General features: G+C 46.2%; 1 protein-coding gene across 3 annotated transcripts in view; it reads left to right on the forward strand.

The window, feature by feature from the left end:
* Window positions 1-13,970, forward strand: part of LOC135521854 (protein tweety homolog 1-like) — a 38,884-nt gene that overhangs the window by 10,829 nt on the left and 14,085 nt on the right. For all 3 annotated transcript variants that reach the window (XM_064947625.1, XM_064947627.1, XM_064947626.1), the window contains 6 exons: window positions 2,451-2,628; window positions 6,473-6,702; window positions 8,420-8,531; window positions 11,159-11,496; window positions 11,711-11,806; window positions 12,018-12,090. In XM_064947625.1, coding sequence (XP_064803697.1) covers window positions 2,494-2,628; window positions 6,473-6,702; window positions 8,420-8,531; window positions 11,159-11,496; window positions 11,711-11,806; window positions 12,018-12,090 — 984 coding nt within the window. In that variant the 5' untranslated portion in view covers window positions 2,451-2,493. The remainder of the gene's footprint in view (window positions 1-2,450; window positions 2,629-6,472; window positions 6,703-8,419; window positions 8,532-11,158; window positions 11,497-11,710; window positions 11,807-12,017; window positions 12,091-13,970) is intronic.

The raw sequence follows: 13,970 nt of genomic DNA on the forward strand, positions 1-13,970 counted from the left end.
TAACATGAATTGAATTTCAATTCACACTATAGTCTAACCACACAACAACATTCCTATAATTCACCTAATGTGACAACATCCTCTACCACCCTCACAGCCGAATAATTCAAGACTATAACAAGAAAAATCCTGTTTGTTGATATACCATCAGAGTCTGGCCATAACAATGTGAGACTACGACAATAACACCAGTCTGACAGCCTCAGTGTGAGGGGATGGACGGCAGTGTGTGAAACCAGTGTTGGCATTGATTTAGTTAGTGACAGTTGGGGGTTTGGAGCCATTAAGGTGAACAGGCTTATTCACACACACACACACACTCACACTCACACTCACACTCACACTCACACTCACACTCACACTCTCTCTTATGTCCGTTGAGGCGTCATTGATTTTAAATGACTGCTACAGTAAAAAGACAATTGATATTTCTAAAATAGATCATATATAGTCATATGAGATTCTTGATCATATTTAGTATTGTGCAGTGCTTCTATTCAAATGTAGTGTTGTGTGCTCATACAGATGGATCATTAACAAGGCTGAGAATTCATGTGATACAATGCTGAATGTTCTAAACATACAAAGACAGCAAAACCAAGATAGGAGCCTGGTGCAGAATCCAAATCTAAGAATCCCTCCCTGATAGACGCTATCAAATACACTATTGTGTCTTTCCTCAACGTTCCTCTGTGTCTCACTGTATGTAGAGCAATACTGTACAACCCCTGTCTCTACTCCTCAATACAACTCCTGTCAATGGTCTAGTCTGTGCTGATCTCATCTCTCTCTCTTGAAACCCTCTTGTCTTCAACTGTAAAACTCTGGTATTCTCTTAATCTGCACAATCAGTGCTGTGGCCCCCTTACCATCCCCCCTCATCCCCTCTTCATAGCTCTGTGATTGTAATGTAGATTGCGGTGTCTATCTGGGATAACCGGATTTCCCTTTGTATTTACCCTACTTTCTCCCTCTTGGCTGGGCTTGAGGAAGGGAGGGGAAGCAGTGTCTCTCAGCAGGGTGTGGTGGTGGAGTTTGGCTACAAAGACTGACCTGTTCTCCCTTGTTTCCCCTCTCTCCTTCCCTTTGGAAGGTGGTTGTGTGAAGTCTGCTACAGTGCATCATTGTTGTAGACATACTATATCTTATAGTATCTTCTAATTTCCAGGATGGTTGAGGGGTGTTGTGTAGATAGTTGGTCTGATGGCGGTTGAATCTCCCTCTTGTATTGACCCAACTCTGCCTCTGTTATATAGTGCTGGTTGTGTGGTGTGGCTGAGATTGCCACTGGACCTCCCACTATCTCCCCTACTCTGCTCCCATAGGTTGAGGAGTATGATGAAGTAGGATGTTAGTAGAGACGACAGGGTAGTTGGTTTAGTTGATGTCTCCTGGATAAGAGAGGAATCGCGCACACAGGTTTTTGGCAGGTCCCATTTCTATTCAGTTCAGCCAGATGAATTTCACTTCTGTACTTGAATGAATTGGAATGGAATTGACCACGACCATGATCCAAATGTAGCTTAGAAGCTGAGCAAAAATAACTAGCAATGTCTGTTCTTGCTCTGTGGTTTCTGCTCCACAGGGTTTCACCCTGCATACCTCCTCGCTCCAGGTACAAGCCCTTAGGCATAGCTCTGATCTAGGATTAGATTACCTTGACTTTCACAATTCCTTACTTTAAACATTAGGAGGAGACCATGTAAACCTCACCTTTAGATCAGAGTCTAGGACAGGGGTGTCAAACTCATTCCACAGACAGCCTAGTTTCTGCAGGTTTTTGTTATTTCCTTTCAATTAAGACCAAGACAACAAGATGAGGGGAGTTCCTTACTAATTAGTGACCTTAATTCATCAATCAAGTAGAAGGGAGGAGCGAAAACACTCAGAACTCCGTGGAATGAGTTCGATGTGGTCTGGGAGAAGACCATGTAAACATCACCTTAGATCAGAGTTTAGGAGAAGACAACGTAAACATTACCTTAGATCAGAGTTTAGGAGAAGACAATGTAAACATCACCTTAGATCAGAGTTTAGGAGAAGACAATGTAAACAAACTTCACATTGTGCTGACCCACCTACAGTACATTGATTGATGAAATAGGAAGTTTCATTAACCATTGGCTGGCTCTCCCACAGACTGGAGGCGGGTTGGTTGGTGAGTTGATGTCCCCTAGTTCCCTTGCTCCCTCACTCCCTCCCTCGCTCCCTCTCTCCCTGCCTCCTCAGCAGGGTTGTTCTGAAACATCTTATCTTCCCTGGCTTCCAGTGTGTAAGAAGGAGTGGTAGACGGACAACATTTCAGTTGCAACAGCCATCACCCAGCACCACATACAGCATAAGGCTTTGTTTACTCATAGTATTTATCATTGGTCCGCCACTGGTGTGGAAATGTGGAATATGTCTATCACTTACACACCTTTGATATTCTAACCCTTCTCTTCACTTAGTTCCTTTCAACAGGGTGGAGGAGGGGGGGTTAGGCGATAGACTATGGCTGCCATGGCGACCGTGCCCAGCTACACCCCTTCCCTATGGGTGAGGATGTGCCACGCCCTCCCCCGGCTGGACCTCACCATGACGATGAGAGACAACCTATTCATCCCCGACAGCTGGGAGTACCAACAGGTAACAGAAAAGACCCACAGCCAATCACATTAATCGCAAACTACAACTGGCCAATCATACAGCACGACTGATTGATTCATATTTATCTCAAGTTTCCTCTTGGTTCAAACAACAAGATCGACAATAAAAGACAGCTAAGATTCAATGGAAAATATGTATTGCACTTGGTAAGAATGAGAACCAAGTCTGATACCGCAATGATACAGAATCCCCGCACCCCTCATGTTAAATACTGCCCCATAAAGATCCCTCTCTGTGTTGCACAGCGGCATCTGCAGAATCCTACTGGTATTATTAGAGCATTTAAACAGCTTATTCATGCTAGTGGTGCAAGTGGCCTAGTTATTGACAGGGAAATGAGCCCAGACCACTCAGAAGAATCTTGACCTGGATTTCAAGTCATCAGAAATATTACTCCACCTGGCTGTCTCTCCTCAAAACTGTTAGCACTTAATTACACAGTTCTGTTCCCATCTCCACCACAGTTCAGTTTACATCCCTCAGCTCCACTACAGACTCCATCTTATTTCACATTCATTCTCATCATCGGCATGCAATTGTAAAAGTTCCACAGTACGGTTTGAGTAGGATTTGGTTTGAGTGTTTTAATCTGGAGACACTGTAGTAGCAGCAAAATGTTGTATTGTCAAAATGTTTGTGTTGTTGTTCATTTCTAGGTTTCACTATTCCCTTCCAGTGGCTCTACGTCCCTACTCCCTACGTCACACACATTGCATGTTTACAACATGTCTACGGTACCGAGAGAGGGATTCTCAAATGATCCGCCAGTAGGGAAAGACAAAAGAAATGGAAAGCACTTGGAGAGAGGATGAGTAACGTGAGGAGGTAGTGGGGAACAGAAGACAGGACAGAAAGAGAGATTAAAAAGGAGAGGATGAGTAACGTGAGGAGGTAGTGGGGAACAGAAGACAGGACAGAAAGAGAGAGAGAGTAAAAAGGAGAGGATGAGTAACTTGAGGTGGTCGTGGGGAACAGAAGACAGGACAGAAAGTGAGAGAGAGTAAAAAGGAGAGGATGAGTAACATGAGGAGGTAGTGGGGAACAGAAGACAGGACAGAAAGAGAGAGTAAAAAGGAGAGGATGAGTAACGTGAGGAGGTCGTGGGGAACAGAAGACAGGACAGAAGGAGAGAGTAAAAAGGAGAGGATGAGTAACGTGAGGAGGTCGTGGGGAACAGAAGACAGGACAGAAAGAGTTAAAAGGAGAGGATGACGAACGTGAGGAGGTAGTGAGGAACAGAAGACAGGACAGAAAGAGAGAGTGAGAAGGAGAGGATGAGTAACGTGAGGAGGTCGTGGGGAACAGAAGACAGGACAGAAAGAGAGAGTAAAAAGTAGAGGATGAGTAATGTGAGGTGGTCGTGTGGAACAGAAGACAGGACAGAAAGAGAGTGTAAAAAGGAGAGGATGAGTAACGTGAGGAGGTCGTGGGGAACAGAAGACAGGACAGAAAGAGAGAGAGAGTAAAAAGGAGAGGATGAGTAACGTGAGGAGGTCGTGTGGAACAGAAGACAGGACAGAAAGAGAGTGTAAAAAGGAGAGGATGAGTAACCTGAGGAGGTCGTGGGGAACAGAAGACAGGAGAGAAAGAGTTAAAAGGAGAAGATGACGAACGTGAGGAGGTAGTGAGGAACAGAAGACAGGACAGAAAGAGAGAGAGAGTAAAAAGGAGAGGATGAGTAATGTGAGGATGTGGTGGGGAACAGAAGACAGGACAGAAAGAGAGAGAGAGTAAAAAGGAGAGGATGAGTAACGTGAGGATGTGGTGGGGAACAGAAGACAGGACAGAAAGAGAGTAAAAAGGGATAGAGAAAGTGAGGGTGGCAGTGAATGTATTTAAGTAGGTCACAGATTATTAATAGAGTTGCAGTAGAAAGAAAGGGAGAGGGTAGGGGGAGAGAGAGGGGAGGGGGAGAGAGAGAGAGGGAGAGGGAGAGGGAGGTGGAGAGAGAGGCGAGGGGGAGGGAGAGAGAGAGAGGGGAGAGGGGGAGAGAGAGAAGTGAGGGGGAGAGAGGGGCGAGGGGGAGGGGGAGAGAGGCGAGGGGGAGAAAGAGGCGAGGGGGAGAGAGAGGGGAGGGGGAGAAAGAGGGGAGGGGGAGAAAGAGGGGAGGGGGAGAAAGAGGGGGAGGGGAGAGGGAGGGGAGAGAGGGAGGGGGAGAGAGGGAGGAAGGGGGAGAGAAAGGGAGGGGGAGAGAGGGAGTGGGGGGAGCGGGAGTGGGGAGAGGGGGTGGGGAGGAGAGAGGGAGTGGGGAGAGGGAAGGGGGGACATGGATGGGTGGGGGGGCTATAGAGAGCAGGAGGCAGCGGAGAGAGGGATAAGAGATAAGGTGGAGGGGAGGAAAATGAGGGAGGGAGGGAGAGAGTGAGACAGGCAGATGGAGAGGGATAATGCTGTAGATATGTGTTCTGGCTAAATGCACTCTCCAGTAAAGTTGAGTATGATAGATGTTAGTATGTCAGAGTGCAGGCTGAAGATGAGATGCAGGAGAGATGTGACAGGGGTTAGTAACGTTAATGTTCACTACAGCTTGCAACTGAGGTAGTAGTGTTCCGATACAAGGTAGCTTTTAACCCTTAATCATGTTCAGTATGTATGTTAAACAGTCAGGAATGATATTATTACATTCAATTACTGGTTTATGAATGCAGTAGGTATGCTCTTCTGAATGGAGTCATACAGATTAGTTTGTGCGTGTGCGTGTGCCTGTGCGTGTTTGTGCGTGTGCCTGTGTGCCTGTGCGTGTTTGTGTGTGTGTGTGTGTGTGTGTGTTTGTGCGTGTGTGTGTGTGTGTGTGTGTTTGTGCGTGTGTGTGTGTGTGCATGCGTGTGTGTGTGTCTGTGTGAAAAAAGCCTCCAGCTTTTTAGTTGATGTCCCCTGGATAACTTTATACACTTTATGTTCTAATCACCTTTCACTTCCACTGCTTGGGTAGGTAGGACTGTACGCCATTTGTCACAGTGGAATTATAGGACTAGGAATGTTGTGGTCCTTTGTAGCTCATTTGGTAGAGCATGGCGCTTGTAATGCCAGGGTAGCGGGTTCGATTCCCGGGACCACCCATACGTAAAATGTATGCATGCATGACTGTAAGTTGTTTTGAATAAAAGGGTCTGCTAAATGGCATATACAGTAAATTAATATTGCGATTTTCAGTATCACAATATCAACCTGTTATGTAGCATAAATACACTGTATGGATTCTTGCAGAATATTGAGGTTCCCATGATGAAGGCTGGGAATACACTAATGTCCTCATGACTAACACATGCACCTCCCAGCTGCTCTGAATCCCTGTTGTTATCCATAACACAGTATATAGATACATTTACCCAGCCCTAGCTGCTACAGTCTGGGCTCTATATTTGACTCTCAAATGGTGTGGAGGAGGCTCATGGGAGTTTCATTCCTTCTATTAATTAGACAGTGGTGCATGATGTGTCTCTGACATACAGTTCTATCCCACGGGCAAAAATATGTTGAACCAACATTTTATCAATGACATCTGTTAACATTTTGAGATTTCTTTTTTTTTTTTTGGGGGGGGGGGGGGGGGGGTTGAAAAATGAAGAAATGAAACGTATACAAATTTGAACCAGATTTCCACCATAAGTCAACAACTGAATTTCAAGGGTTGATTTATTCACATGTTGACAATGCAATTAAATATCAACTGATTATAGAGATTGATTTTACTTTATGTCAGGTTTTTGCCCAGAGGGATAATGTTACTTAGAAATGCATTTTCCATTATGCAAACAAGTACAATGACAGTGTTGCTCATCAGTCTGTAATGTGCTGTGTTTAATTTGATTTACTCTCTCAGACTCTACTGGTCCTCTCTAGTCTCTCGGCCATTGCTCTCGTTCTCTCCCTCCTCGTCATTATCTCCTTCCTTATACACTACTGCTGCTGTCGCCGTGGTGACCGGAGCGAGGGATCTGAGGAAGAGGAAGAGGATGAAGAGGGCAGCACTGGCCATGGATATGGAGGCAAGAAAGGGCGGGGTATCTGCTGCGTCACCTGGGTGTCGGTGGCGGCTGTCACACTGTGCTGGTGAGTAAGAGAGGTTATTGTGACGTCACTGCCAGGGTCAATGTGATGTCATTATGAGGGTCATTGTGACCTCTTTATGCAGGCCATTGGGATGTTGTGATGTCATGAGGGTCATTGTGACCTCTTTATGCGAGCCATTGGGATATTGTGATGTCCTGTCGTCTGTGTGACATCAGTGTCATGAGTGTTGTATTCATGAACTGTGACCAAACCATATGACCATTTGTCACAAGGATAGAGGAAAGGGATCCTTTTTATAACACAGAGGTACCATCTTCTAACTTTCATTATTTCCCAATGGTCCAATAACCATGTGTGAGTTTTGATGGAAGTTATTTTCAGAGCACTGTAGAAAGTAGTGTCCAGTCCCTGCTTTACAATGGGTTAGTATTTTGCTCCCGGCAATATTTGACACAGACAGTTGACCTAACTGACCGTGGTCAAGTTGTTGTTTGACCACATGGACCAGACCACTGAGGCTAGGTGTTTGGGCTTGTGACAGCATGTTTGTGGTTTGGAAATTGAATCGTGGTTTCCTATCACCGTGACGATGATGTCAGAACTTCCATCTCAGTGTATTGAATCGTCTCTCTGTTCCCTTTCTGGTGACTATGCTGTCATCCACTGTCATGAGGGCGTTTAGTCACATTGTGACAGTATGTTAATTTTAAGTTTGCATGAGGATATTGCAGCAGGTATTCTGACCCTACGAGGTCCAGAGTACTGCTGGTTGTCTGTTCTGCCTGATTATTAATTGCACCCACCTGGTGTCCCAGGTCTTAATCAGTCCCTGATTCGAGGAAAAGAATGAAGTGGAACTGGTTTAGCGGTCCAGATTATAATTTGCGGGGTTTACTGAGCCAGATTGGGTTCTCGTATAGAAAACCCACAGTTAAACACCTTCAGTTCTGACACCGCATGATGTTGGATGACCCCTCCCGTTTCAGCAGCATAGCGTTGTCATATGTCACATGTTATCGGATTGCATTGTCAGCCTGAGTTGATGTCACTGCTTTATCAAACAGCACAATGTGCTCCAGATCTGATTTCCGCTTCAGTGATATCATCATTATGCAGGTGTTTGTGTTATGGTGGTCCTGTTCCCCCCTGCGGCCGTGATGATGTCATCTCTCTCTCTGATACACAACCTTCTTGCTGTTTAGATGAAAAAGGCTAGTAGACATCTTAGTTTTAGAAATGCATTGTGGGAAAATATCAAATGACACCCTATTCTTCAAGTTGTGCATCAGAGCACATATATGACACACGATGCTGTCAGAAAAAACATACATGTTTGACTGTATGAAACACAACACTCCTCTTTTTTCCACCGCTTTCTAATCTGGGTCACATACTTTGTGGGAGATTGGGTCATACCATTGCTCTCGGGTGCGAGGGGATTTGGTGAACATCTGGCCTAAGCTTTAATCTGAATATTTGAATAACAGAGATATATATATATGTGATTATTTTTTATGTTTCTAATATCACTCCAACTGGAGACTGCAGATGCAGATGCTGCTAAAACTCTTCTAAGCTATCTTATGTTTTCTAGTTTTCCTGTGGTAGTTAGTTCGTTCATTCATCCATTTCTCACATTTCACATCACTCTCACCAGTTCCATCGTGTTGTGTCAAATTCATTTTATATGTACATACAGTACAAACTGAATTAAATATGAATCTCTCTCCCTCAATCCCTGTTCCCCTTTTCGCAGTGTTGCCATAGGCGTTGGTTTCTATGGCAACAGCGAGGCTAATGATGGGATATATCAGTTGACCTCATCTCTTCTCACAGCCAATTACACACTGGCTTCCATCGATCTGCTGGTGAGTACTCCAGCTCCTCCCTCCCAGCAAATTTCAGACATGCACAATATCTACCCTGCAGTGTGTGTGTGTGTGTCTGTGTTAGACATATTGGCGGAGAGGGAGAGAAAGTGGGGTGTAAACTTGTCAGGTGTGATATAGATCTGTCTGTCCCCATGTGGTCACTCAGTGGTTTATATGTCTGTCCCCACGCGGTCACTCAGTGGTTAATATGTCTGTCCCCACGCGGTCACTCAGTGGTTTATACAGTGGGGCAAAAAAGTATTTAGTCAGCCACCAGTTGTGCAAGTTCTCCCACTTAAAAAGATGAGAGAGGCCTGTATTTGTATCACAGGTACACTTCAACTATGACAGACAAAATGAGGAAAACAATTCAGAAAAATCACGTTGTAGGATTTTTAATGAATTTATTTGCAAATTATGGTGGAAAATAAGTATTTGGTCAATAACAAAAGTTTATCGCAATACTTTGTTATATACCCTTTGTTGGCAATGACAGAGGTCAAATGTTTTCTGTAAGTCTTCACAAGGTTTTCACACACGGTTGCTGGTATTTTGGCCCATTCCTCCATGCAGATCTCCTCTAGAGCAGTGATGTTTTGGGGCTGTTGCTGGGTAACACGGACTTTCAACTCCCTCCAAAGATTTTCTATGGGGTTGAGATCTGGAGACTGGCTAGGCTAGACCAGTCGTCCTGGTCCCTTTACAGAAAAACAGCCCCAAAGCATGATGTTTCCACCCCCATGCTTCACACTAGATATGGTGTTCTTTGGATGCAACTCAGCATTCTTTGTCCTCCAAACAAGACGAGTTGAGTTTTTACCAAAAAGTTTTATTTTTGGTTTCATCTGACCATATGACATTCTCCCAATCTTCTTCTGGATCATCCAAATGCTCTCTAGTAAATTTCAGACGGGCCTGGACATGTACTGGCTTAAGCAGGGGGACACGTCTGGCACTGCAGGATTTGAGTCCCTGGTGGCGTAGTGTGTTACTGATGGTAGGCTTTGTTACTTTGGTCCCAACTCTCTGTAGGTCATTCACTAGGTCCCCCTGTGTGGTTCTGGGATTTTTGCTCACCGTTCTTGTGATCATTTTGACCCCACGGGGTGAGATCTTGCGTGGAGCCTCAGATCAAGGGAGATTATCAGTGGTCTTGTATGTCTTCTATTTCCTAATAATTGCTCCCACAGTTGATTTCTTCAAACCAAGCTGCTTACCTATTGCAGATTCAGTCTTCCCAGCCTGGTGCAGGTCTACAATTTTGTTTCTGGTGTCCTTTGACAGCTCTTTGGTCTTGGCCATAGTGGAGTTTGGAGTGTGACTGTTTGAGGATCTTAAAGAAGAAGTTACAGGTCTGTGAGAGCCAGAAATCTTGCTTGTTTGTAGGTGACAAAATACTTATTTTCCACCATAATTTACAAATGAATTAATTAAAAATCATACAATGTGATTTTCTGGATTTTTTTTCTCATTTTGTCTGTCATAGTTGAAGTGTACCTATGATTAAAATTACAGGCCTCTCTCATCTTTTTAAGTGGGAGAACTTGCACAATTGGTGGCTGACTAAATACTTTTTTGCCCCACTGTATGTCTGTCCCCATGCGGTCACTCAGTGCTTTGTATGTCTGTCCCCATGTGGTCACTCAGTGGTTTATATGTCTGTCCCCATGTGGTCACTCAGTGGTTTATATGTCTGTCCCCATGTGGTCACTCAGTGGTTTATCTGTCTGTCCCCACGTGGTCACTCAGTGGTTTATATGTCTGTCCCCATGTGGTCACTCAGTGGTTTATATGTCTGTCCCCATGTGGTCACTCAGTGGTTTATATGTCTGTCCCCATGCGGTCACTCAGTGGTTTATATGTCTGTCCCCACGCGGTCACTCAGTGGTTTATATGTCTGTCCCCATGCGGTCACTCAGTGGTTTATCTGTCTGTCCCCATGCGGTCACTCAGTGGTTTATATGTCTGTCCCCATGAAGTCACTCAGGGGTTTATATGTCTGTCCCCATGCGGTCACTCAGTGGTTTATATGTCTGTGCCCATGCGGTCACTCAGTGGTTTATATGTCTGTCCCCACGCGGTCACTCAGTGGTTTATCTGTCTGTCCCCACGCTGTCACTCAGTGGTTTATATGTCTGTCCCCATGCTGTCACTTAGGGGTTTATATGTCTGTCCCCACGCTGTCACTCAGTGGTTTATATGTCTGTCCCCATGCGGTCACTTAGGGGTTTATATGTCTGTCCCCATGTGGTCACTCAGTGGTTTATACGTCTGTCCCCATGCGGTCACTCAGTGGTTTATATGTCTGTCCCCACGCGGTCACTCAGTGGTTTATCTGTCTGTCCCCACGCGGTCACTCAGTGGTTTATCTGTCTGTCCCCACGCGGTCACTCAGTGGTTTATCTGTCTGTCCCCACACGGTTGCTCAGTGGTTTATAGGTCTAGGTGATGGATGCCCTCTTTCCTCTGTATATGTTTTTCATTGTAATTCAATCTCCACCCACCGCATGTTGTTGACTATATAACTACAAACTCTCTATGATTACATGACCATGAGATTGATTGTATGACTCATGACCTCCACCTCTCTGTCCTGCCCCACCCCTCCCTCTCCGCCTCCCCAGGTTTCAGACACAATCTCTGGGCTACAGCTGTCCATCGCTGGGCCCCTGACCACTATGGAGGAGCTGTTTACAGGCAGTAAGCCCTACTTGGTGTCCACCCGGAACTGTAGGAGACTGTCGGAGAACGTGGTGTCCCTGCTCACCTCTCTGACCATGGCTCGCTCCTCTGACGGGGGTGCCTGGAACAGCAGTAACAATAGGGGAGATCCTCCCATAGCAGCCCTCACCCCTGTACCCCCCTCCATGGCCCCCACACTGGCACCAGTCGGAGGGGTCATGCCAAGCCCCTTCTCCCCTGGCTGGGCAGCCAACACACTGATGGTCAACGAGGACTACAGGTGAGGGAAGGGAGTGGGAGTGTCTTCTTCTCCAATGTTTTTAATTGGGTGTTAAGAACACACATAGCGTGCCAGTATATCACTCCCTTGTGGTTTGCTGAAAGATTGAGTTTTGTGTTAAGCACCATAGAAATGTCTTTGGAAGTGTACTCCCTGCATTGTGTGGTTCTATGGTGTCCTATTGCTGAGATGGCTGTTATCTCCTGGGCTGTAGGTGGCTGTCCTACATGCTGCTGTTGCTGTTGGACCTCCTAGTGTGTCTGTTCATCCTGCTGGGGCTAGCCAAACAGGCCCGCTGGCTCCTCATCCTGTAAGCACACACACACACTCACACACTCACACAGACACACAGACACACACCCCGACAGTTAAACCCTGTGTGTTGTATTTCATCGAACAACACTGAGTTTGTAATGCTCTGTGACTCTGTGGCATGTAGGCTGTGTAATATATGATGGTTCCTAGGAGGTGTGTTTGGTGCTTCGCTGACCCCTATGTGTGTGTGGTTTTTCTCCTCCCAGGATGACGGTGCTGGCCTGGCTGGCTCTGTTCCTGAGCTGGGGATCGCTGGGCCTGGAGACTGCCACTGTGGTGGTGAGTACTGACGGATAAAGGGAGGAGAGGTGGAGGGGTGGTGTGTGTTGTTGAGGGGAAGGGAGGGAGTTGGAATGTCTTAAAGAAGTCCCGGCCAGAGCAGAACAGAATGGCTGTGTACTTCTGTTGGTGTCTGTCTGCATGTGTGTGTATGTGTTTCTGTATTGCATTCAGTGTGTCTCTGTGCCCCTTGTGCTAAACTGTGAAAAGACTGGCCTCCTAAGGAACACTGTAGTCATGGCAGGGGACCAAGAAGGAGGGAAAATGGGGCAGAAATTAGTGTGTAGGTGTGTTCTGTGTATTTTCTGTGTGTTTGTGAGCAATGTGTGTGTGTGTGTGTGTGTGTGTGTGTGTGTGTGTGTGTGTGTGTGTGTGTGTGTGTGTGTGTGTGTGTGTGTGTGTGTGTGTGTGTGTGTGTGTGTGTGTGTGTGTGTGTGTGTGTGTGTGTGGGCATGCATGTGTATGTAAGTAGTACATGTTAATGCATGTTAGCTTGTGTGTGGGCGTGTGGCTTGGAGGGTGATGAAAGAAGAACACAAGTTGAGAGGGAGAACTGAGGGAGAGAGTGAGTCCCAGAGAGAGGGAGAGTCGAGAGGGAGGGAGGGAGGGGGGTAGGGAGAACTTCTCCAAAGACTCACCAGAACCCACAGAGAGAAAGAGAGGGGGTTGGAGAAGGTGTTTGTTTAGGGTGGTGTAGAAATGGGACTAGTGGGACAGCCAGTGACAGTAAAAACACCATTTGATTCTATGCTATGACTATATCTTGGCCATTCTATTGATTGATGCCTACCACAACCCCACAGACCACAACACCACAGACCACAACACCACAGACCACAACCCCACAGACCACAACCCCACAGACCACAACCCCACAGACCACAACCCCACAGACCACAACCCCACAGACCACAACACCACAGACCACAACACCACAGACCACAACACCACAGACCACAACACCACAGAGCACAACACCACAGAGCACAACACCACAGAGCACAACACCACAGACCACAACACCACAGACCACAACACCACAGACCACAACACCACAACACCACAGACCACAACACCACAGACCACAACACCACAGACCACAACCCCACAGACCACAACACCACAGACCATAACACATAATTACAGTAAAAGCAACAAATTATTCTAGCATTTAAATAAAGGTTAAATAAAAATAAAATAAACATTTGGAGGGAATAGAGAACATAGAGATCTTTATTCAATATTGCATTGATAAAGAATTGGCAGCGAGCCAGGAATATAGAACTGTTGATGACATTTGCTGAGAACTGCCAGGGAGTGTTCTTTCTTGCAACTGTCCCATTCCAAATCCATGCCTTGGAAGTTTGTCAGGAGAGACATTTATGTGTGTGTGTGTGTGTGTGTGTGTGCGCGCCCCTGTGCGCGCCCCTGTGTCTATGAAAGAAGGTTGAAAGGCCTGGAGGGAGAGTGGTTCAAGCAGACCAGTGTCATGTGGAGCTGGCTGGAGATGTCTCAGAGCCCGTCCAGCGGTCCACACAGAGCCCTTCTGTCCCTGGCCACTGACAGACAAGACCCAGCTGTGGGTCTAAACTGCCCTGGACCGTCTCTCTCTCTCTCTCTGTCTCTCTGTCTCTCTCTGTCTCTCTGTCTCTCTCTCTCTCTCTCTCTCTCTGTGTGTCTGGGTCTCTCACTCCCTCTCCTGGCCAGCCTGTCCCTTGTTCTGTGTCTGTGTGCCTGCAGCTCTTTTTACAATGTGGCAGTCAGGAGGGAGGAAAAAGGAAAGGATCGATGTAAATGAAAAGAAAGAGAGGATTATAGTGATAGAGAAAGGGAGGAAACAGTTGAGAGAGGAGAAAAGCCGGGTGAGAGAGGGAGAGAGT

This window comes from Oncorhynchus masou, chromosome 30 (assembly GCF_036934945.1).
Source record: "Oncorhynchus masou masou isolate Uvic2021 chromosome 30, UVic_Omas_1.1, whole genome shotgun sequence".
Taxonomy (NCBI): Eukaryota; Metazoa; Chordata; class Actinopteri; order Salmoniformes; family Salmonidae; genus Oncorhynchus; species Oncorhynchus masou.